Genomic DNA, 24,796 nt, shown 5'->3' with positions numbered 1-24,796 from the left:
ATTGTGAAAATCTTTTCTTTTTTTTTTTTGGTGCCCAAGGCTCCTTAAAAAGTATGCTTCCGGTGATCGAATATTTATAAAATTACAAAATTATGTTATTGAAATTGAAAACAAACTCGTATTAACACAAACACGACTTTCTAGTAGAAGGCGCCCCGGTAGCCGAGCGGTTAGAGGCTAGACCCGCAAAGCTAAGATGTATTGCGGTAATAGGCTATATTCCCGGTCTATACCTTTAATGGTTAACATTAGAAACTTATAGTAAAGTATGTTTGCTAGGCGCCACGATAGCGGTTAGAGGCTAGACCCGCAAAGCTAATATGTATTGCGGTACTAGGCTATATTCCCCGGTCTGTACCTTTAATGGTTAATATGAGAAATTTGATAGTAAAGTATGTTTGCTAGGCGCCACGATAGCCGAGCGGTTAGAGGCTAGACCCGCAAAGCTAAGATGTATTGCGGTACTAGGCTATATTCCCCAGTTTAAACCTTTAATGGTTAATATGAGAAATTTATAGTAAAGTATGTGTTTGCTAGTCGCCACGATAGCCGAGCGGTTAGAGGCTAGACCCGCAGAGCTAAGATGTATTACGGTAGTAGGTTATATTCCCCAGTTTAAACCTTTAATGGTTAATTTGAGAAATTTATAGTAAAGTATGTTTGCTAGGCGCCACGATAGCCGAGCGGTTAGAGGCTAGGCCCGCAGAGCTAAGATGTATTGCAGTACCAGTCTATACCTTTAATGGTTAATAGGAGAAATTTATGGTAAAATCTGAAAAAATAGAAATTATTATTATTTTTTTTTTAAATTGATGTTTTAGCAATATATTGAATCCTTTTTACCATAAAGGCAAAACATAGCCCGGAAATGGCACTTAAGAAGGAAGTGCCCGGTACTTCCTGTCCAAGAAACGTTCATAAAGCACAATGTTTAAGCTAAAGTAGTCGATCAGTATATTAACTTCTCTAAAAATAATCTAAAACAATTTTTTAAGAAAATCCTGTGAAATAAAAAGTATCCTTCCTGCCTCTCTGCCTCTAAATCGTGCACCTCTATGTCATTTGTTAGTTACACTTGTAGATTTAAAGGGGGGGAATTTAAACTCGGAATGTTTACTGAGCTGTTTGCTTTTTGTACTAGAAAGCTTAAATAGAAATACCTCGAAACTTTCGAAGTAAAAGGCGGTACCATGACTACCATGAGAACCCCATAAAAATCAATGTTACCATAAAAAAAATTATTTCTATGGCAAAAATGATAAAAATTGAGAAACGCTCTTGACTTTCTTTTACTGCAATTTTTGTGAGAAATTTTTGATGAAAATTAAAAATGCGGAAAAAATCTCGTAAATAGCTAAAATTTATTACGTAAAGTGGCACTTCCGCTCAAGTGCCTTTTTTTTTGGTTAATTTGGAATTTTACGTATTCAATCGAGTTCCTTAAATCTATTCATGTTTTGAGGCTGTTCATTATCCTTAAATAAATTAAAGAGATATTTATCAAAAGTGTTCGTAAAATATTTCAAACTTGATATTAGTTTAAGCGCCATCAGAGAACTCGGAAAATAAGCTTTTCTTTGTCAAAATTGAAGAGAGCGGAAGTGTCAATTTGGTAGTCTTTTTTTTTTTTGGTCTTAAGGGATTTTCTCGATAAAGCTCTAGCTATATTTTTCACGTATTTGGGGGGGGGGCCTCCAGTATAGAGGAGAAAACTTCCTATAGAAGTTGAAGCTTTGGCACTTTTGACACTTTTTTGGGGGGGGGGAGGGGAATCCATCTTCCCACAAAAGTTTCATAGATCTATATGATTAAATGAATCTAATATTTAAAACAAATTTAAAGGTTTTCTAAAAGTCAGTTCGGTGAACTGCAATAAACAGGAAATCGTGAGAGTGTTCCATAAAAATTTTAGAAAACGCTCAATAAAAACACAAAGTTTACAAAAAAAGAAAGAAAATAAAACACTCACCTTGGCAGCAAATTTGTTCTCCTTGTCCAATAGGAATTCCATGGATTTGGCACGATGATCCACAGGTTGATCTGGTTGTATACATGGTACCAACTGTGTACGCCCGTCCCCAAGATTTAACAATGATCTAGCTTTTTTACTATTACAAGCACCGGTCGCGTCTGTACTATCTAGATCTGTTTCAAGTAGACCAACAGCTTTGGAAGCACCGACAACAGTTGTTGTTGCAGCAGGAGCGCTTAGGCTGCCTCCAGCCGACATAACAACACTGGAGGTGGTGGTGGAGGTGGTGCCGCCCCCGATCTCGGTCTCCACCGTTGTCAGACTGGCCGCCACCGGGAACTGTTCACAGCTGCCGCCTCCGTTGAGTCTGCGCTCTGCGCTACCTGTAATCCCCACTATGAGCGTACTTCGTTTTGGCGGTGACGGCGGAGGTGGAAGAGGCGGTGGCGGTAAAGTTGATTGTTTGACGGTTCTTGAAGGCACTTTGACTGTTTCCAATTCTTCTTCATCGGCCGGCGGATGTAACGGTATGATCATCTGTAGTTCTTCTATATTGTTGACAACAATCGGCTCTGGTTGTTTTGCAGCAGCTATAGCTGCTTCTTTCTTTAGATTCTTTCTCTTCTTGTCACGACTGGATAGACGTCTCAGGGAGAATCTTTGGAAAAAGCCTCCAATACCGGATTTTGGTTTACTTTGCGGCGAACGTTCCATGTTTGTGGCTGTGTTAGTCGAATCTCGATGGCCAGCGATCGGAGGTTTATGCGTGACTGGCGGTGCTGGAGGAGGAGGCAGAGTCGCTCTATCCCCTCCTCTGCCCTTCCTCACTTCCTCTACACATGCAGTAACTCCTACTCTCGCATCTCCCAACACTACGCCGCTATAATACTCCTTCTTAGCGTCTAAACTCACTTCGCCGCTAATTTCTTCCTCAACTTCCTCTCCATAATCCACACGATCCTTCCACGTTACTTCGGACACAACAGGACAAAAATGCACCTTACTTTCACCACCCCCACCACCGCTCTCAAGAAGCCCGCTGCCAATAAACCTTTCAAAGTCTAATTCTGTCGGCTGAGCGGGTGCCGTTAGATTTACAAAGCTAGTCGTTATCTGCACATTGTTAGCGTTATACTGTTTAGTTAAATTAATAAAACTGGTCGTTATCTGAATATTACTACCTCTTGATTTACACTTCCTCAGATTACTTTCACGTCGACCAGTTTCTTTAAAAGAATGCGCTCGAGAAATTTTGCGCGAAGAAGTAGTAGTTTCGGGAAATTTCAATTCATACTCATTTTCACCAAGCTGGAAATCTTCCATGTATAAATTTGGTGTACTCACGACCGGATGTCTGGACGCCATTTTCTTCGTACTGTTAAGAAATGTTTTCTTCTCTGGCACGATTAGTAGTTCATCATCGTCGTCGTCTATGGTGAAGGCCAATAATGATGTAGTTGAAGTGATCGGCTGATTTTCACCAATAAGTGGGTTATCCTCTAGTAGACGACGGTGGTGGTGGTGGGTTTTATGCGGTACTATTGGGTTGTTTAACTGGCACGGGTTACACTCAGACTGGCTATGTTCTGGCTGCAGTTTCAGTAGATCCGGGGCACTCTGCCAACCGTTGCTATAGTTAGGAACGGCGTCACTCCAACCTCCTCGTCGCACTTCGTCCACTCGTTCGCCGTCTACAGTGTTCACCACCAGATCACCACCTTCTATTTCTCCCTCACAGCCGCTGTTTCCTCCTACATGTATTTTTACTACGTTACCAGTGTTCATACCATTGTCCGATCCATAGCTACTCTGTGAACTGTCATCCTCATTCTCGGCGATCGTGAACACACCAGTACTACTGACACGCCGTAGACTACCACCTCTAGGTATGTGCTCACCAAAACCAGAATCTTCGCTCAAATTTTCAGCCGATCTTTGACCCTTTGAGGTTTCTGTTGCGTTGTTTTTACTTTCTTCAGCACATTTCTCCGCTTGAACCAATTCACTTTTGGGTTCTTTTTCATCAGTATAGCCACTCTCGGTTAGACATTCCACCGTCTTATAGAGCCCTCTAGGCGGAGCGATTGGTTCATTGTCTTCCTCCACAAATATGGCCGTATTGTCCAGACTCTGTGAAAGTTCAGCGCTCAACAATAGGCTATCCTGTTTCTCTTGACACATAATCAAACTATCGAAACTTCTGTGAGATCTGAGCGATGAACGATAACTATCATTGCCAAAACTGCGCGATGAATAAGATCTTGTGAAATGTTCTTCAAGATCATCCTCTTCCACAGCTTCCTCTTCAGAGCTGGTCAGTTCTGAACTACTAGAACAAGATGAGGAAATACTGGAGGCTACTTCTTCATTTAGACTGTCCGGTGAGCCGGAGAATCGCCATCTTGATGTTTCCAATGAATCAAAACTGAAACTGGACGCCAAAGAAGGTGAATGTACAAATTGTTCGGATGAAGCGGAAGCTCTAAATACGGTGTTGCATTGTTTCTCCAAAGTTTCGAATTGTAACAGCGAACTAGAACGGGATGTGACCGGTGGTAATAGGAAATCGTCTGCCTCATCTTCATCGTCTTGGACCCCAGGATCGTTGTTGAACTGTCTTCGGCGTCTCTTCTTCGGCACGGCTAGGTCTCGTTCACTGCCGCCCCATTCAGCTATCGTCGCCGTGCATACACCTGGAACAACAAAAACGTATGACGAACAAAAGTACAAATTAAAATATTTACTAATTATGTAACAATAAAAATTAATTATTTTAATTGGCGCCATCTTTGAATAGTTGCATTAACTAATTATATAATTCAGTATGAAATGCTGCTATTGCAGTTTTCTTGATTAAAGATGGAGTTGAGGAGTTCCAGAACAAAGAGGACTGAACCAGGAATGAATATTTATAAGCGACTGTTCTGAATGAAGAATGTAGAATTGTGTGATGACTACCCTGGGGTTTCTAAGATCAACCTGGGTGTTACTGCAGTACATATCAAGTAAATATTGCGTGTGATCATTCCTGAAGAGCATGTACAAGAACTTGCCAAGGAAATACTCCCTAAAGTAAAGTAAAAGTAAAGTAATTGCCTATTTTCCCAGGCTGACTTTACATCCAACTACCAAATTAGGTGTCACGGATGGAGGCGCCTAGCAAACATACTTTACTATAAATTTCTCATATTAACCATTAAAGGTATAGACTGGGAATATAGCCTAGACCAGCAATACATCTTAGCTTTGCGGGTATAGCATCTAACCGCTCGGCTACCGTGGCGATTAGCAAACATACTTTACTTGTAAATTTCTCATATTAACCATTAAAGGTATTGACTGGGAATATAGCCTAGTACCGCAATACATCTTAGCTTTGCGGGTCTAGCCTCTAAACGCTCGGCTATCGTGGCGCCTAGTTCTTTTTCTTGTAATTCACATTCAGCCAACCAAGAAGTATGAAGTGAGAAATAATATGTTCATCCCTTCTCAAAAATAAAACAAACTCAGGAATTCAGAGGCCTATGCAATTTTAAATTAGGCTCCGCAGTTAAATCATTTATAGACCAAAGAACAGTAATTATGATGGATTACCAAATAAAGTTGTGACCAATTGTTTTTTTTAGTGTAATGGGCAGAATGTTTTAGAGCAAGAGAGAGAGAAACCTTTTTCCGCATTTAGGGATCTAAAAACAGGTGTTTCAAGGGAAATGTCAAAATCTGAATTCAGATTTAAGATAATATCCAAGATCAAATATAACCAGTTGGCGACCATTATTTTGTTGGGTTGGACTTTGTCGCCAGTACGCCGTTACGCTGCAGAGTAGAGTGGATGAATGAAGTGGGTGTGTCAGATGTGTAGACTGTGTGGGGCCATAAATACCCCCTGGGGCACTATCGTCTCCTCTCAGCTGAAAGTATGTGTCTGGCAGATAAGAGCACACAGAAATCTTTGGTCTTGAATCATCCCAACTGAACATCCCAAACTGTTAGTGCAGCACAGCTAGTAGTAGCTATGACCGCCATTAATTAATTGCCGCCATTGCAGGAGACCCGCCAAATATCTATCTCATGTAAACATCTTATCAAAATACCAGCATGTTATCAGTCAGTAATTGCCGTTGCCTATATAATTGCATCGATGGTACAATGAACTATTCAAATTACGTGACATGATATGCACAATGTGCCATTAATGAGGAAATATATTGTGTAGTTTACGATGATCTAAACTACAGATTATGTGGTTATGTGTGTAACCTTCAAAACGGGGTACTTGAAATAATATATACACCGTAATGTGTCAAGTTATTATCAGCGGTGGAATTATCAATAAGATAAGTTTTATTTTTTTAATTTATCATCGTGCTTTGGAATTTATTTTGTAATTTTTTTGTTCATAAATATTTCATTAAAAACAACTTCTTTTTTTTGGATAACTACATTTGATGAATAAATACTGACATTTTGAGGGAGCCACAATAGTTTTTCAGCATCAATTACCCTGCCTTACCAGGATGCTGAATTTCTGCAGCTTTACGACTACGCATGCGCCATGGAAAAGAATATGCTTGAGACCTATTGGGTTAAAAGAAAGGCTGTGAATGAAAATGGACTGTCTCCGTGTGTGTGTGTGTGTGTGTGTGTGTGTGTGTATGTTAAGACTCCAGTTGAAAAACGGAAACTGGAGAGTAATTGAATTAAGAAAATATTACACGATACCAATAATCCGTTTTCTTAGAAGTAAAAGAAAAATTAAAATATATTTTCCGAGAGTGAAACTGTTAAGGAAATCTTATCACCAGCGTTTGATAAGTAAACTTTAAATCTCTTTTAACAAGACAAAAGTGGAGAGACACTGGTGGAAGAAGAAGAAGAAGCTGTTAGTGACAACGAACGAGACTTGATCACATTAAAATGTTGTCTTTAATAAAAAGAAAACATCTGTTCGCCGTTGATACCGGATGTAGCTGTTAACTAAGAGGGAAGTCGCTGAGCAGTAAGAGTGGCGACATCGCACCAGTGTAATGGTAACTTCATGGGACACCACCAGAGAGTTCCATCAGTCTTGGCCATTAAAATACCAATTTACTTCCAGTTACGTCATTAATTTACAGTAACATTAACAACTCTTTTAATTTCTCTTCTGAGACTAGTTTCTCAACTCCTCTCTTTCTCTCCTTTCTCCTCTGCACTACTATCTCCAAGCATGCAACGTTGCATTTCTGAATCTTCACCGGAAATACACGTATTTAAAAAAAAAAAAATGGGCACGAATAATTTTTTGAAGCACATTATTTATGTATCTGTGATGTGAAAACTTCACTTTTGAGAATACCACAGAACAAAATGAGGCCAACTTTTAATGTTGTTTCTTCGCTAAGATTTAAGTTTCAACTTTAAGTTGCAACTTTACTGAAGCCATCTCACTTCTTAATATCGCTTCAATATCAATTTTACATGAGAATAAGAACTCCAATTTTCAACTGTTTTTGGAATAAATACAACGAAACTCGGGCGTTCTGAGAGTTATTCACTTGATTATGATACCTCGAAAACTTAAAACAATTTAATCTACAAGCACTAGAAATGCTTTCAGATATGTTCATTTTAGTAGTACCGGTAAGCGATCAAAAGGTGTACTTGTTCACAAAAAAAAAAAAAAGATGGAGCAATGTCCATTTTTGCAGGCGGACTTTACATCCAACTACCAAATTAGGTGTCGTGGGCGGACGACTAGCAAACATACTTTACTGTAAATTTCTCATATTAACCATTAAAGGTATAGACTAGGAATATAGCCTAGTACCGCAATACATATTAGCAATGCGGGTCTAGCCTATAACCGCTCGGCTACCGTGGCGACTAGCAAACGTACTTTACTATAAATTTCTCATATTATCCATTAAAGGTATAGACTGGGAATATAGCCTAATACCGCAATACATATTAGCTTTGCGGGTTTAGCCTATAACCGCTCGGCTACCGTGGCGACTAGCAAACATACTTTACTATAAATTTTTCATATTATCCATTAAAGGTATAGACTGGGAATATAGCCTAGTACCGCAATACATATTAGCTTTGCGGGTTTAGCCTATAACCGCTCGACTATCGTGGCGCCTCGTTCATAAATAAAATAAAACTATTTCTGACTGAGCGATGAATTGAAAATTTGATGACAATGCGATAAATCTTCAAAGTGGCGTTCAAACTAAACCTAACGTTAAGATTTATAAAGAGGCATCATCATTTGTGTATTGAGGGCACCCCGAAAAATAAGTACAGGACTCACTGGCCTAGAAGAAGTTCCCGAAGAAGCAGCTGTTTCCTGAACCAGGATTTACGTGTGGGAATCCAGCACTCTAACCACTTAGCTATTCCTTGTCCTACCTTTTTGGGTGTAATCATAATTTTCTTGTTGGTAAACCAAGAATGGAGAAACGTTTTTGTGTAACCGCTTCATTAAGCATGATTTTTTTATTATCATTAATTTTTCCATGTAAGGCCGGAAACTAGACATTCAGGATAGACCTTCAGGCGGAGTTCCAATATATTTGAGAAGTAGGTCTATTTTTAGTCTATCAACCTTGGAGCCAAGTTACTTCGTCTGCACTCCCTGTGCGCAGACTAATTCCTGTAGGATGCATTTCAGATCTTTGTTATTTTTTGGTTTTTTTATTTATTGAGTTTATTGGGGTCTCATGAGTTTTTGTCAATTGAGTTTGGGCTAAAAATAGTTTTCAGAAAACGTTCTGGGTTACCTAAATAATTCAAATAAAACGATTTTCTTTTCTTTTTTCCGAAACAGGTTTTTGGCCTTCATTTTAGATTGAATTGCCAGCAGTTTCTAGATATGGCTCCTACTTCATAGAGCTTCATCTGAAACTAAGCTTGCTGACTTCGGCTCTCTCTAAGATGCCCGTTTTAAACAAAAATCTGGTGAAAAAAAAGTCTTAAATAAAAGTTAAAGATGCATATTTATGTAAAGTAAAGTAAAGGCCTATTTTTTCAGGCGGGGCTTACATCCACTACCAAATTAGGTGTCGTGGACGGAGGCGACTGGCAAACATACTTTACTATAAATTTCCCGTATAACCATTAAAGGTATAGACTGGGAATATAGCCTAGTACCGCAATACATCTTAGCTTTGCGGGTCTAGCCTCTAACCGCTCGGCTATCGTGGCGACTAGCGAACATACTTTACTATAAATTTCTCATATTAACCATTAAAGGTATAGACTGGGAATATAGCCTAGTACCGCAACACATCTTAGTTTGAGGGTCTAGCCTCTAACCGTTCAGCTACCGTGGCGACTAGCAAACATACTTTACTATAAATTTCTCATATTAACCATTAAAGGTATAGACTGGGAATATAGCCTAGTACCGCAATACATCTTAGCTTTGCGGGTCTAGCCTCTAACCGCTCGTCTATCGTGGCATCTACATATTTATGTAACATAAATAAAATAACCAAATATTGATTTTTCTAAAGAATCACCAAAAATATGGACGTATATAATACAAAAATGAAAAACTTATTAGCCATATGGTACTTCCGGTAGACTGAATTTTCCCAAAACTTTATTATCGTGTCCTCTGGTGGCACGTAAGCAAAATATTTCTGTGATTTATTTGAAAAAAAAAAAAAACTCTGGGTCTCTCGCAACAGGTATTTCCAGTGAAAAGTCAAAATAGGAAATCTGCACGATTACAGTACTTCCTTCTTATGAGGAGTAAAAGTAAGTAGTAATTGAATTTTAAAAAATACAATTAATTGAAATTAATAATAATAATAATAATTTAATGTAGACTAAATATGCCACAGCTATATTGATCTGTGGCTTGTATTAAATAGCCGCCTGTTATGAAGGCTGTGGAATGTTAGCACGTAATGTTAATTTACTAAATGGCAACAATGCTATAAACTTTTATAACTCAGATTAAAAAAATGGCCCGGAAGATTACTAAAACAATATTTATTTTGTATTCTTGTTTTACTAAGCTGTTTAAGAAGATATAAAGTTTGTAATTCATATTTTTATTAATAATGAAACAAAATATGTTAAAACAAAATATAAGTTAGTAAATTATTTTTAAGAAATCCGTCTACGACACCTAATTGGTAGTTGGACGTTAAGTCCAGCCTGAAAAAATAGGCGATTACTTTACTTTTATTTTTAAGAAATATAATTTTAAACAGAATTCAGTTTGGTCTCCAAAATAGGTCCCTATCTTGACGCGGAACGGAATAAAATCCAGAATCCCTCTAGAATTTCCGTTACAGACCCTGAGTTTTAATTGTAATCTCACCGATTTAGGTAACAATCCTCCTATCTGTTTATCCTGATTCTGTCTTAGAATCTCACAGCCAGTAGGTTTATTCTAGGCTGCAATATCAGGAATAACGCAGATGCTTTAGAAATTCCATTACAGATCACTTTTTTTTGGCCAAGCGCTAATTCAATTATTATTGGTGGAGAAAGCATGAATGGTAAGACTATCCATTGAAGAATGGATCTCTCAAATCAGCGCTTTAAATTACTGTCATGATCAATATCTTAGCAACTTATCACAGCAGACTTTACATGTCATATCAACACCACCAAGTGTAAAAATTATCTGAAAATATAAACCAGCCTATGATATGGAACTAAACAAAAACCAAAACAGTAACATGTGTTAACCATATGTTAATAAGAAGTATGAACAGCTGATGTTCTAGTGAGAGATGACTAGATCTTGAATCTCTAACTGCTGAGAGAACACCTTATTGTTATATTATTCTAAAAATTTGGGCTCTACCGTCTTTTTTTATAGGTTAATTAAATTCTGGAATAAATTATTAAACCGCCTCGATAGTCTTGAAAAGTTGTTTCAAATCTAGAGTTAATTGATGATAAAAATGTTGCATTCAATTGGCTTAATTTTCTTGAACAACAGCTGTTTAATGTTGGGTGAGGTTCATGATATGTGGGTAGTTCAAAAATGTTGATTTTATTAAAATCAAAGTTAAAGAATTTAGAAGTGAAATTTTAGAATTGAAGTATATGTGATTTTTCGCTAACTAAAAATATATAATTCGATTTTAAAGAGATTTTTAGGACGTTAAGCTCTATTGGCCAGTGGTGCCTTAATCAGGTTTCAATCAAATCAGACTTAACTACTGTTCCGCTTACGTCACACTTAAGATTTAATTTCGATTCTTTTACCACTTATGAAGAGATCGTAAGCTTCTCGCAATTCCTCTTATGGTTTACTTGAGACTCCCTTTAAATTCCCTCACGATTTAGTATCTCCCATATTCCGGTCCACAAAAAAAAACGAAACTTTTTCCAATGAAAGAATCTTTCAAGCTCTACTATTGAGTGAAAAAAAGACATTCGAGATGAAAAAGTTATGGAGATTTAAGATGTTGAATTTCGCTAAATCTTGGTGCGGACGGATAGATGGAAGAGACAAAGTATGTAGCTAGAGAATGGATTCCCCCCGAAGTGTAGCCTCAAAATGTTCACAACAATCGGTGAAAATTTCCTCATTTAAGGGCAATATACATTGTAAGAAAGGCGCCACGGTAGCCGAGCGGTTAGAGGCGAGACCCGCAAAGCTAAGATGCATTGCAGTACTAGGCTATATTCCCCGGTCTATACCTTTAATGGTTAATATGAGAAATTCTGCAGTAAAGTATCTTTGCTAGTCACCTCCGTCCACGACACCTGATTTGGTAGTTGGACGTAAAGCTCGCCTTAAAAAAATAGGCGATTACTTTACATTGCAAGAAATAGCAAACAAAACAGCAAGAAGGCTTAACATCTTACTCAAACTTTCAAGTCCCACTAACTAGCATCTTAATTTTGAGAAAACTCTTTAAAACTAATTTAGCTCAATTAAAGACAATATCTAGCTGTACGATTTACCTTTAGCATTGCCTTGATAAGTATATTGGGGCATACGTTTCGTTCTCAACAAAGAGGAAATAGATCTTCCCATAACTATGGGCAACCGTTGTAAACTATTGTGGGGAATATGTAGTTGATTATTACTGGGACCAATTTATGTAGGGGGGGGAAATCACGAATTCAATCAGTTTTGAAAATTTAATGTATAAATTTAAAAAAGCAATAAATTGTAGAGCAATTACATTCCAAATAAATAAACCACACTGATAAACAGTCAAATTTTATAAGAGCAAAGCTGGATTTAATTAAAACTGGATAAATTTTGCGTCAAATTACAGCATTTAATTAATTTTATAGCAGCTGACTATAATTAAAATGTCATTGCCTCATGAATCACATGAATTCTCTGCTTGGCAATTTCAGGTGATCACGTTAGTTTAACATGACATATTTAGAATTGGAAAATAAGCTATCATTATTTAAAAAACACCCTTCATTAGTTATTCAATTACTGGCTGCAGTAGAAGCCAGATTTGTTTGGAAAAGCTTCAGGAAAAGTTTGATTCGCTCTCAGTATCGGGTGGTGGGGGAAAAAGAGAGAGAGAGAGAGAGAGGGAAATAGCGAATTAAAAAATTTAAAAGTACCAAAGTAGTGAGAGTAAATCGATGTCCTGAACAGTAAGTCGTGGCGCCCAAAGGGAGGAGAAAGGATCTTTCACCAGCAACCTGTTGAGCTATGCGAGGAGCTTTAAAGTAGTGCCAACCTGCCAGCGAGCGGCTGAAGTTGACAAAATGACAATTCAAGGATTCTGCAGGAGATGGAACCGGGTCTTGGGAATTTTATCATGATTCCCACCCCCCCGTTTACTGAGTTGATTACTTAATTAATACATAATGGGGGGAAAAAGATTCTCACACAGTAATGAGTTTTTTTTGTTTTTTTGTTTTTTTATTACCAACCTTTCGACCTCGGAGGCAAGAACAACTTCAGGGGCTGTGGAACATACTTTATACAATAGAAATAGATTACAATGTACACTGATTAGGTAAGAACTTCGACTGTCTTCATCGAGCTAAGTATTTGGTGTAAACATTTTAGAAATTAGGTGTAAAGTAATACTTTTAGAAACGCGCCCCGGTAGCCGAGAGGTTAGAAGCTAGACCCGCAAAGCTAAGATGTATTGCAGTACTAGGCTATATTCCCCAGTCTATACCTTTAATGGTTAATATGAGAAATTTTGCAGTAAAGTATGTTTGCTAGTCGCCACGATAGCCGAGCGGTTAGAGGCTAGACCCGCAATGCTAAGATGTATTGCGGTACTAGGCTATATCCCCAGTCTATACCTTTAATGGTTAATATGAGAAATTTATAGTAAAGTATGTTTGCTAGTCGCCACGATAGCCGAGCGGTTAGAGGCTACACCCGCAAAGCTAAGATGTATTGCGGTACTAGGCTATATTCCCCAGTCTATACCTTTAATGGTTAATATGAGAAATTTTGCAGTAAAGTATGTTTGCTAGTCGGCTCCGTCCACTACACCTAATTTGGTAGTTGGATGCAAAGCTTGCCTGAATAAATAGGCAATTACTTTACTATTACTACAAGAACTTCTAGCCAATCTTTGCTCAAAATAAATTTCTCCACATTCAAGGTACTTAAAAAAATGAGTGAAATTTTGATTACTCAAAAGTTTTGCTCCAAAACTTTGAGTAATCCTTCATTTTTGTTAGAAAGCTTTTTGAAACTACAAGTTTCAGCCAAAACTGAAGCACACTAGAAATAATTACATTTTCATAGATTGATTAGCTTTGACGTCGTACTTGAACATCGTAATAACTCTATCTATGAAGATAGCTTCCACTATCGCTGTACACTTCTTTACCCAATAACGTCTGCTGAAACTCCTTTCCATTCTAGATTGTCGACCTAACCCTCTCTGCCTCCTAGTTCCTTTCATATCCTACAGGCACAAACGAATTAAACGTTAAATTATCGTTCTCTAACTTTCTTCCCTACAGTATGGTTTTTCTATTCTTTTTCCCAACATATTTTACCCTTTTCCCATCCTTAGCGCTCACTAAATTGTGATGAGGTTGAAATGTAAATGAATTTTTTATTTTTGCAATTAACTGTAAATATTCATTAATAAAGTTTATCTTATCCAAGCTTTAATACTTGCAATACTTTCTCTGAAATTCAAAACATCTCAGTTTGGTCAAGAAATGTATTGGATTCTAAAACGAATAAATTAGTGAATAATTTATTCCACAATAAATTATTTTCTAAACTATAAGTGGCCAGATAATGGATACTGACATCTTGAATGATGTCATCGAAATATACTTTTAAAAAACTTGTTTTCTAGCTTGATCTATTATAGAACAGACTATGTAAGCAGTCTACGGATTGCCAATACCTAATTATTGGTTTCAGACTTAAAAAAAAAAGGAACACTCTTTATGGCTAGAAATGATATGTCTGGACGATACAGCAAAGAGAAAAGGTGATGTAATCTCAATAAGACCATCTGGTGAATTTAAATTGCACTTGCAAAATGTCAGCCTATTTCTAAGAAACGAATTATTTCTATTTTACTAAGCGTGTGTGTTTGAACGCTCTATAAAGTGAAAGATTGCAGAAAGTTCAAAACTTAATAAATTAGAAAGCTGAGATAAAGTTGGATCAAAATTTCTGAACATTAAGTGCCAAATTATTTCGTGAATTTTTCTTACATTCTTTTGGAGGGATTTTCAAATGTTTCCGAGTAAAAAAGTTGTAGATTTATGTGTTTGTAATCATCTACAAAGTTAAAATAAAATCGTAGGAGACGTTTGCGAGTAAAACCTAATAAGCTGAAAAACCTAAATCAGTAAACTGACACTTCTGGATGGCTGATTTTAACCTAAAACCTTAGTGTGGCACTTCTCTGTGAGCACTTAAACTAAATATCAAATTCTGAGTTGCAGTGGCTTCATATTCACACACTTTCTTTGTAAAACCTAGGCGCCACGATAGCCGAGCGGTTAGAGGCTAGACCCGCAAAGCTAAGATGTATTGCGGTACTAGGCTATATTCCCAGTTTACACCTTTAATGGTTAATATGAGAAATTTGCAGTAAAGTATGTTTGCTAGTCGCCACCGTCCACGACACCTAATTTGGTAGTTGGACGTAAAGCCCGTCTGAAAAAATAGGCATTTACTTTATTTTATTTGTAAAACCACTTTTCGGATTCAGGGAACCTCGAAACAGATATTTCCAGATCGAAAAACCGCACGACCAAAATTGTGTGTCTATCTTGTTATCATGGAGGGTACGCCTTTTGGTTTTGGTCCCTTAAGGGGCGGGGGGACTTTTCGCCAGGATGTCCAAAAGTGAGGTGACAATCTAATACATGTTCAATATTCGATATGTATTTCTTTTTCCAGAGAGGAAGATCTTTTGAGGAATATGTCACACATTTCAATAAAACTTACACAATAAAATAAACAACAGCGAAAGTTTCTTAGATGTTTAACTGACCTCTTTAGTTAGGATGCCAGTGCGTAAAGAATAAACGAGGGAAAGAGAACAAGATGGTGGAATAAAGAAGAAGTACTTTAGAATAAAGTAGAACTCCATGACATCACTATCTCCCAGCTAACTTCTTGTTTAGATTGTTCCTCCTCCCCCACATTTCCCGCCAAAGTCGTTCGCACAATTCATTTACATTTCCGGTTGAAAGCGAATGACAGGAAAAAAAAAACAGGAGTGAAGGAAAACTGATAATAAGTTCATAGGAACATTGGACAATAGCGGTGACTCGAAGTGCCCAAGAGATATTGTCAATAATTAGGTGAGGTCTTTTATTTGCCATTATTGTGAACGTTTAGTGTGGCAACTTTTGTGGTATACTCACACGACTTTTTAGTTGATACAATAATATCGTAGTAGGCAAATTTTTACTAATCTCTAAGAATTTTTTTGTTCGTATTATCACGGAACTACAATAGAAGAAGTCTGGTTAACTCTAGTTACCGACAATGGTTCTCTTCCCAGAACTTCCCTAGCCAACCTTTAATGAGTTGTTAATCACCTGAGGGTCTGCATATACGAGTACTTTTACCTGGCACCTGGGATCAGTAAGGGCGACAAATTAGAAGATTAGTCGAATTAGATCTCCTTAGATTAGAATCAAATTAGATTTCCTTAAAACTTCATGTAGATAGTAAAGTAAAGTAATCGCCTATTTTTACAGGCAGCGCTTAACGTCCAACTACCAATTAGGTGTCGTGGACGGAGGCGACTAGCAACCATACTTTACTATAAATTTCTCATATTAATCATTAAAGGTATAGACTGGGAATATAGCCTAGTACCGCAATACATCTTAGCTTTGCGGGTCTAGCCTCTAACCGCTCGGATACCGTGGCGTCTAGTTCATGTAGAAATTATATTATTATCACTTGTTTTTTTTTCCGCTTTCGTTCAATTTTAAACATAAACTTTTCGATTAAATGTAATACGATCGCTTCCTCCTGTTGTACTGGGAAAAAGCAGCCGAAAAAATCCATACCATCCGTCCAAGAAACACAATGTCAAGAGAAGCACTTAGCGTAATTAAAATACTTGGAAGTGAATGCTTAATTAGCACCAGCGTTGGCTCAGTTTAAGCCCTAAAAATAAGCGTAAAGATAATGGGACGCTTGTAATGGGGATGGTCAGTATAACAAAGAATCTTTCTTCTTCTCAATTCATTACGTAAATGTCCGGTTCTTTAAAGATCATTACATTGAACTAATCTTGCGTAAAGTAAGTTTCCGTTTAAATGACTTCAGTTGATTTACTTTGTTGTCAAATTAAAATTGTTGGTTGAATATCGTATAAGGTATTAGGGTCTAAGACTGTCATTTTTTTTGTCTCATACGAACAAAAAAAAGAGGCCCTCCAAAACTTTTGATCGTCAATTCCATATAACGTTCCAGTCCCACAACAAATAGGAAAGGACTTAACCACCCACCCTGTTCTATACTGTAACCCAGATAGCGCTGTCAGCATTTTTTAGTAACTACATGAAAATTCATTCATGAAAAATTCAAGTGAGGCTGGCAATGTCACGTAACCCTTAAAAGGGAAATTTTATCACGAAGGAAACTTTAAAATATTCAAACAAAAAAATCTCTAGTTGAAATAGAAAAATTTGTCAGCTATAACCGTATGCATAATTCTACTAGCGAGAGTAAAGCTTTCCTTAATGCCTAAATTTTCCTTCAAAAGGAGTGAAAATAATAGAAATACACAATACCTTACCCTAAACAGAATAAAAAGTAAAGTTATGCCCATTATTTAAAAGAGCTTTACATCCAACTACCAAAATTAGGTGTCGCGAATGGAGTAAAGTAAAGCAAAAATACTTTACTTTATTTATTCTCGTATTAACCATATAATATCCAAGGCTTAGCTTTGTAGTCTGCGCCTTTAACAAATTGTGAACACAATTTATTTCCCATCACTGAGTATAAGTACAGAAATAACAAAGTAGCCTTCCCTTAATTATGGAAATACACAATATTATATTTCATTAAGCAAGAGTAAATAATTGAAAAACTAAATACAATTCAGGATTTTAAATTCTCATCGCTTCGTAACATAATCTAGAAGAAAGCAACAGTCAGAATCACTCCGGTATTCGTGATGCTTATCACGAATGCTCCAGGCATTTATCTCCGATGAAAATCTCAGGAAAATAAATCCTTGGTCAGTAAATCTATTTACTAACGACCTAAAAAAAAGAAAAGTGCATCACAAAAAGTTAAAAATAGTAAAAAAAAAAAAACATCTGAAACACATGCATTAAAAATACTGCAATAAGTAGACATGTGTGAACTGTGTAGCACCACCAGCTGATGTAAATATCTTTGAACAGGATTACCAACCTAAACGTGAAGCAGATGAAAAATATTTCCCCTGCGAGTATACTTCTATGTAATGCATACAAATGATTCACTTTTTTTTTGGTCGATCCCTTAGTCGTTCTGTGTTTTTTTAAATTGCCCATGAAGTTACCGGGGCTAGGGAGCTTTTTACCATTTTCCAATTAACTTTTCAGTTCTAAATCAAACCCTAGTCCCTCATTTGTTTCCTGGTTAGCTTTAGGGTTTTTGGTTTTTTTAAATTTTAGTGGAATAAAGAGCATAAATATAACTAGTATTCTTCTCTTGTTGATTGGCTAGCTAGAAATATCCATACCTTTCATTTCCTTGAAACCACCTAGGAGTAAAGTAATGTAAAGTAAAGTAATAGCCTATTTTTTCAGGCAGGCTTTACGTCCAACTACTAATTAGGTGTCGTGGACGGAGGCGACTAGCAAACATACTTTACTATAAATTTCTCATATTAACCAATAAAGGTATAGACTCGGAATATAGGCTAGTACAGCAATACATCTTAGCTTTGCGGGTCTCGCCTCTAACCGCTAGGCTACCGTGGCGCCTTGCTTGAAACCACCAAGGAAGAAATTGGTAAGCTCAGAAAACGCCTTCAAAGAATGGAAACAAATAAACCTGGAACCCTTTGGCAGAAACTGTCAGGAGAAGGTAGAGTGCGTTGCGATATCAGATATTTCGCTCTTTCGCAGAGGAGATCATGTTTACGTCAAAGACTACCGAATAAGAAGGAAAGGATTAAACTACTTGACTATCTACGGTATGGTACAATTAGTCTCTCTGGCCGGAAGGAACCAACTATTATCAATAATAGCTGACACATACTCGTAAAACGAACATAAAGATCCCTTCCCCCCCCAAAAAAAATTAAACCAAGATAAATGGAAATCATTAGAACCATTCTAGCAAATGTGCTGACCACGGTTGCTACAGTTCGGTTAAAGTCTAGAAAAGATGGCCAATGGTCAAGCGTTTGGAACGCTTCAAAACCACAAATCAATCAATAGACTGCCTGGAATAACAAATTCAATGACCCAACTGCATTATGAATTACGTAACAACAGTTTTGTCGTCAACTATGGTGATGTATTGAACCAAACAAGCTGATACATATTTAAATAAATACGGCATTTAATGTGTTTTCTGGAGCTTGATTCATTGGTCAAGGCCTTGAATTTTTTTTAACAGTTAACATGAGAAATAAGGGAAGGGATTAGCTACGAGGTTAGCATACTGGACTCCCACGCGGAGGTCCCGGGTTCGAATCCAGCAGCTGACCCTTAGATTTTCTCTTCCTAGGAGCTTCTTGCAGCTCACTGTCCGGTGATGGACAGTGTTGTCTGTAACGAGAGAACACTGTCCGGAGGCCGGCAGTGCACTGGAAAAAGCTCCGGGCGCTAATGACCTCAGCTGTTGATGCGCCCAAAAAAAAAAAAAAAAAAAAAAAAAAAAAACGAGAAATACGAGTATTTACAGTAAAGATTTTCAAATGTTTCCGAGTAAGAAGTTGTAGATTTGTGTGTCTGTTATCGCCTACAAAGTTTAAATAAAATCGTAGGAGACGTTTGCGAGTAAAACCTAATAAGCTGAAATACCTAAATCAGTAAACTGACACTTCCGGTTGGCTGATATTTACCTAAAACCTTATTGCTCTGATAGCACTTAAACTAAATATCAAGTTTTGAAATTTCTGCGATTTTCTTTTTTCGGAGTTACAGTGGATTCATATATTCACATATTATTTGTAAAACCTAGGCGCGTTGGTAGTAGAGCGGTTAGAGGCTAGACCCGCAATGCTAAGATGTATTGCGGTACTAGGATATATTCCCAGTCTATACCTTTAATGGTTAATATGAAGAAATTTATAGTAAAGTATGTTCACTAGTCGCCACGATAGCCGAGCGGTTAGAGGCTAGACCCGCAAAGCTAATATATATTGCGGTACTAGGCTATATTCCCAGTCTACACCTTTAATGGTTGATATGAAGAAATTTATAGTAAAGTATGTTTGCTAGTCGCCTCCATCCACGACACCTAATTTGGTAGTAGTTGGAAGTAAAGTCAGCCTGAAAAAAATAGGCTTTACTTGACTTAACTTTACTTTAAATACGACATTTGAACAGAAAACTTTATTATTTCATGAAAAATTTGATTCTGGGTTCGAATAATTACATGGAGACTTAAAAAAGTTAGAAATACGCGGTTTTTTAAATAAAAAAAAAAATATATATAACTAAACAGATTAGCTGTAATGGTTTACTAACATAAAATAAATTTGTTGAAAAGCATGACATCATAACTCCCCTAGCATCTCTCTGTAATAGTTTGAAACCAAGTTGGTGGGACTCGGATAAACGTTAAGACCAAAGTTGTTTTAACAATTGGTCTATCTTTCATAGACCAAAGCCAGTTAAAATTAGATTTCAAAAAATCTTTACGAATCTTAACAGAATTTCTAAGAATTACAAAAAGAAGGAATAATTAAATTTACTGGGATTAAAGCGAGGGATAGAATATTATATAATTAGAACAGAATCAAGATTTACGCGCAGCCAACCAGTCTAAGCCCGGAGGATGAAATCAAGTCTTTACCACTATGACAGCCTTGTCACTTGACTCTCTCTGACGAGTTAGCTCCTCAAGTATCATCAAGATAAATTCCGTCAACAACAGCAGCCGAACTGTCTATCCAAAACCTACATAGTTAAGTGAGGGCATCACTTTCACACAACACTTGTCAAAGTGTATTGATGGAAATGGAGTTAGCAGAGGTTTTGAATGAAGTCCCTTAAAAGCCAATCCCATTACAATGGAAAGATGGAATTAGGGTTTATGTGGGTGTCTCGTGTTTGCTGTTATGATCTATAAATGCCTGGTATTTCACATATATTCATCTGAGCAATGTGGAACGAGATATTGAGCGGTTATTTTAGAGCGTATTTTTAAAGAAACAAAAGTTTGGCGGTCATTATCTTCTAAACTAATACACCGTTAGAATTTAACTATTACTCGTTTCTACAGTCTGTAATGATCTACAAATGTCCAAGATTTCTTATTAATATTATAAAAGGTACAAAGGCGAATGTTGATCTAGGGGTTATGAGCGTGGCTTTACAAGTGGTGGGGATCCCCAGTTCGAATTCCGCGTTTGACTACTTTTTATTTGATACAAAAAATTACTCCGCCCAACCCCCTGTCCACGAAACCTAATTTGGTGGTTGGACATAAACATTGCCTGAAAAAATAGGCGATTACTTTACTTTTTTAAAAGAGTTACAATAATACAAGAGGGTAAAAAAAATACCATATTCAGAAATAGCACTTAAGAGAGTAGTTAGCTCAACCATTCCGCTTTACTTTACTTTTGACGTAGACCTTATATTCACCTCCAGACAAAGCTCTTCAGATAAATATTAAATTTGATCTTCCCTTTGATTTTTCATTTTTGAGTCCCGGATTACCTTATCCAGTTTGAGGAAGTAAAAAATGCGTTTACTTTTAACAATAGGTGTAAGGGTTACAAGCGTGGCTTATTTTTCACACGAGTACACTCTAAATTTTATAAATAATAAATCCACGCCAATAAATATATCAACTGCCATAAATGTCTTTTCTTTTTAGATGTTTTATTTTATCTATAAATTTATTTATTTCTATTACAGTAATAAATTCTTGTTATAGATAACAGCAGTATAACAGTCGCCGACAGGTTAAAGCTTATAAATTATTCTTTACTGATCAGTTTTAAAAGCTGGGAAAATACAATGATCACACTAATAAACTAGAATCTTATTGGTTCCAAATACCTAATAATATAACTAAATAATACCAATCATATAAAAAGAAAACAAATAAAAGGTTTTAAATAGGGAATTTTTGTAAACAATCTAATTTTGGCTGAGTACCAAAAAAAAAGTAATGTTAAAGCAGACAAATGCAGGCGGCGGTCGGCAACTAAAAAAAAAAAAAAGCATGCGCATTATTGGAAATGAAATAGAGAGGGGGAAGAGGCAGACAAAAATACGGGGAAATTTTTTCGTAAAACATGCAAACTAGGCGCCACGATAGCCGAGCGGTTAGAGGCTAGTCCCGCAAAGCTAAGATGTATTGCGGTACTAGGCTATATTCTCAATCTATACCTTTAATGGTTAATATGAGAAATTTTGCAGTAAAGTATGTTTGTTAGTTGACTCCGTCCACGACACCTAATTGGTAGTTGGATGTAAAGTCTGCCTGAAAAAATAGGCTGTACTTTACTTTACATGCAAACATAGAATGGCCTTTATTGGGATGTGATGCACTTATGGTTTCCTAATGGTCCACCCACGTTGTTTTTTTTTTTTTAACTCCCGTTATTTAAAGATCTTGTTGTGAGTTGTTATAAATAGAATCCATTCAGCAATGGGGTACTTCCGATTGTGGAATTTTCCTTCAAACTCAGTGCCTTGGAAACTCTTATTTAACTCTTCTAACCGATAAAAGATCGTTCAATACGATGAACTAGAACTTTATAGCAAATACTACTCATTTCCTTCTAACAGATGTACGCTTAATCGAATTTTCGTGGGCAGAGGTTTTAAAATAAAGATAGATCTTCCAAGTTTAACAAGAGCACACAAAAATTGAAGAAAGTTGATACAGCTATTTGCTAGGAAAGCTAAAAAAAAAGTGGGAAATCCAGGATGTTGAGCACCAAGCCAGGTTCCTTGAGGGAATTTTATGGATGAAATCCAAAGATGTCAGTTTTCTGGTTGTATGAAGTTTATTTTTTTTTTAATTTTAAGCGCTTCAACATGTGAGGTTAATGGCGTCCGGAGCTTTGGTCCGGTCTCTGGACAGTGTTCCCTCGTTAGAGACAACACAGTCCAGTTATCTGCGCTCCTAAGAAGAAAAAAAAATCTAAGGACCGGAAACTGGATTCTTATCTCCTCCTAAGAATCCAGCATCGCTATCCACCTAGCTCATCCCTTTCCTTCTATTAGGTTTCGTGCTCTGTTGGGTTTACATATAAATGGATTATGAAAGCTTGAGGTTGAACACTAAGAATATAATCAAAAAACTAAACAAAAAAAGGGATGAATCTATTTGAATAATATATAATAATTTCCGGACTGTATTTGCATTAGAACGCAGGCGCGGACTCTAGGTCAACTCCGCAAGGTCCCCCTCCCCCAGGGAGGTGGCTCCAAGTAAACAATGAATGTGAATGAAATAACTAAAGTCCTGCGAGAGAGAGAGATAGAGCGAGAGAGAGAGAATATGAGCAAACACTCTCTCTGACCTTGTTACAATGATGCCCTCAATATTAACTATGTACGTATGTGTACATATGTAAAAATAAAACCTTGACACTCCTTCAATTATTTCTATTTTAAAAACCACAATGGTATCTTCATAAATATTGACAATATTTAGTAAGTACTAAGTGTAAGCGCATCGATAAAAAGGAATGAATAGTTACTGAGCACAAGAAATCAAAATATAGAAGTAAAGTAATGCCTATTTTTTCAGGTGGGCTTTACATCCAAAAAATTAAGAGTCGTGGGCAGAGGCGACTAGCAAACATACTTTACTACAAATTTCTCATATTAACCAATAAAGGTATAGACTGGGAATATAGCCTAGTACCGCAATACATCTTAGCATTGCGGGTCTAGCCTCTAACCGCTCGGCTACCGTGGCGCCTCAATTAATTAAATCGGTTTTTCTGTAGTCTCATTTTGGCGTACTTTATAGTTTTGTATTCTGAATATTGTAATTATTTGGGTCAAAATTTGGAGTTTAAAAGTGAAGAAAAAATGATCAAGCTTAAATATGAATAGACCCTTTACCTAGAAAACAGACTAGTCGGGAAAATGGCCTCCTTCTAGGGCACTGTAGGTTTTGCAAAGGAGAGTTATTAACCTGACAGGATCATAAAGATAGAGGAAGAGATGTAGCCCGAAAGATTACGTTAATAGACCTGAGTGAACTGTAACGCAAGGAACCACTACTGAAAAAATCTTGGAGCATGAACAGAGAGGAGAAATGTTTACCAATTAGACCTTCTGAGGGGATGCTGCAATAAGACTATTACCCTCCGGACCCGCCCTACGTTCTAATCTAATCTAACTACCCAGTCTCGAGCAAGGCCATCCTGCTGTCTCTTCAACTGTACTCCATGATTGTCGGAAAGGTGTCGCAGGAAGTCCTTACTTCCGCTACTAATTCGCGTAATGGTTGCCTAGGCAAAAATAGTCCACCAGCCAGCAGAGAAGGCCGTAACAGGGCATCATTGCAATTTTGGTCAGGCTTACCAAAGTTTCAGACCGTTTCTAAGCTTACAGTAAAATTCTGCCCAATAATATTCTTACATAATCGATACTATAAGCTAGATTAACTCAGAGCCTTAGAAGTGGGCGTTAAATTCCTGCAAACTAGAAATTTGATCACCATGGTGATTTAAATATTTTTTTTTATGTGAATGTGGGTAGAAATTATTATAGTCTTATTATTTAATTCATAAAAATAATGAGAATTTTTTAATGAAACAGCTGTTTGAATATTAATACGTCACTTTCTCTTAATCGAAGTAGGAGTGCGCTGTAATCGATTAGATTCTCGATTTCTTTTTTTTATCCACCGGTAATATACGTTTTGAGGTCCCCAGAGTTCGAAAAAGTGATTTTTAATGAATTTTTCTATATTTATAACCTTTGTGCGTAAGAAAAACAAAAAAAATTACAAAAACGTTTAAATTCGACAAATCGGGTGCCACAAATTGGACATTCCAAAAAAAGGTTTGGTTTTGAGCAAAATCTACCGGAAATACCAGTTTATTGATTGAACCGAAAAGTGTTCCAAGAATATGAGCTTCTCAAAAGTACCATTTAAGTGTAATTGACCATTATGAGGTATTCAATTGTAGAAAAGCAATAAATAATTAAATAAAATTCCCAATTTGAGTAAAATTGATTGAGCAAAAGTGCCACTTGACTAAATAAATGTGATTTTTTTTT

At 36.8% G+C, this 24,796-nt stretch overlaps 1 protein-coding gene across 2 annotated transcripts in view; it reads right to left on the bottom strand.

Annotated features, from left to right (window-relative positions):
* LOC141452747 (uncharacterized) overlaps positions 1-24,796 on the bottom strand; it is a 244,474-nt gene that overhangs the window by 99,444 nt on the left and 120,234 nt on the right. For both annotated transcript variants that reach the window (XM_074125147.1, XM_074125150.1), the window contains one exon: positions 1,970-4,665. In XM_074125147.1, the coding sequence (XP_073981248.1) occupies positions 1,970-4,665 (2,696 nt within the window). The remainder of the gene's footprint in view (positions 1-1,969; positions 4,666-24,796) is intronic.

This window comes from Rhodnius prolixus, unplaced genomic scaffold, assembly GCF_049639745.1.
Source record: "Rhodnius prolixus isolate KJV_2025 unplaced genomic scaffold, Rpr scaffold_1, whole genome shotgun sequence".
NCBI lineage: Eukaryota > Metazoa > Arthropoda > Insecta > Hemiptera > Reduviidae > Rhodnius > Rhodnius prolixus.
Note: the sequence above shows the minus strand (reverse complement) of the source record. Positions and strands in the feature narration are given on the sequence as shown.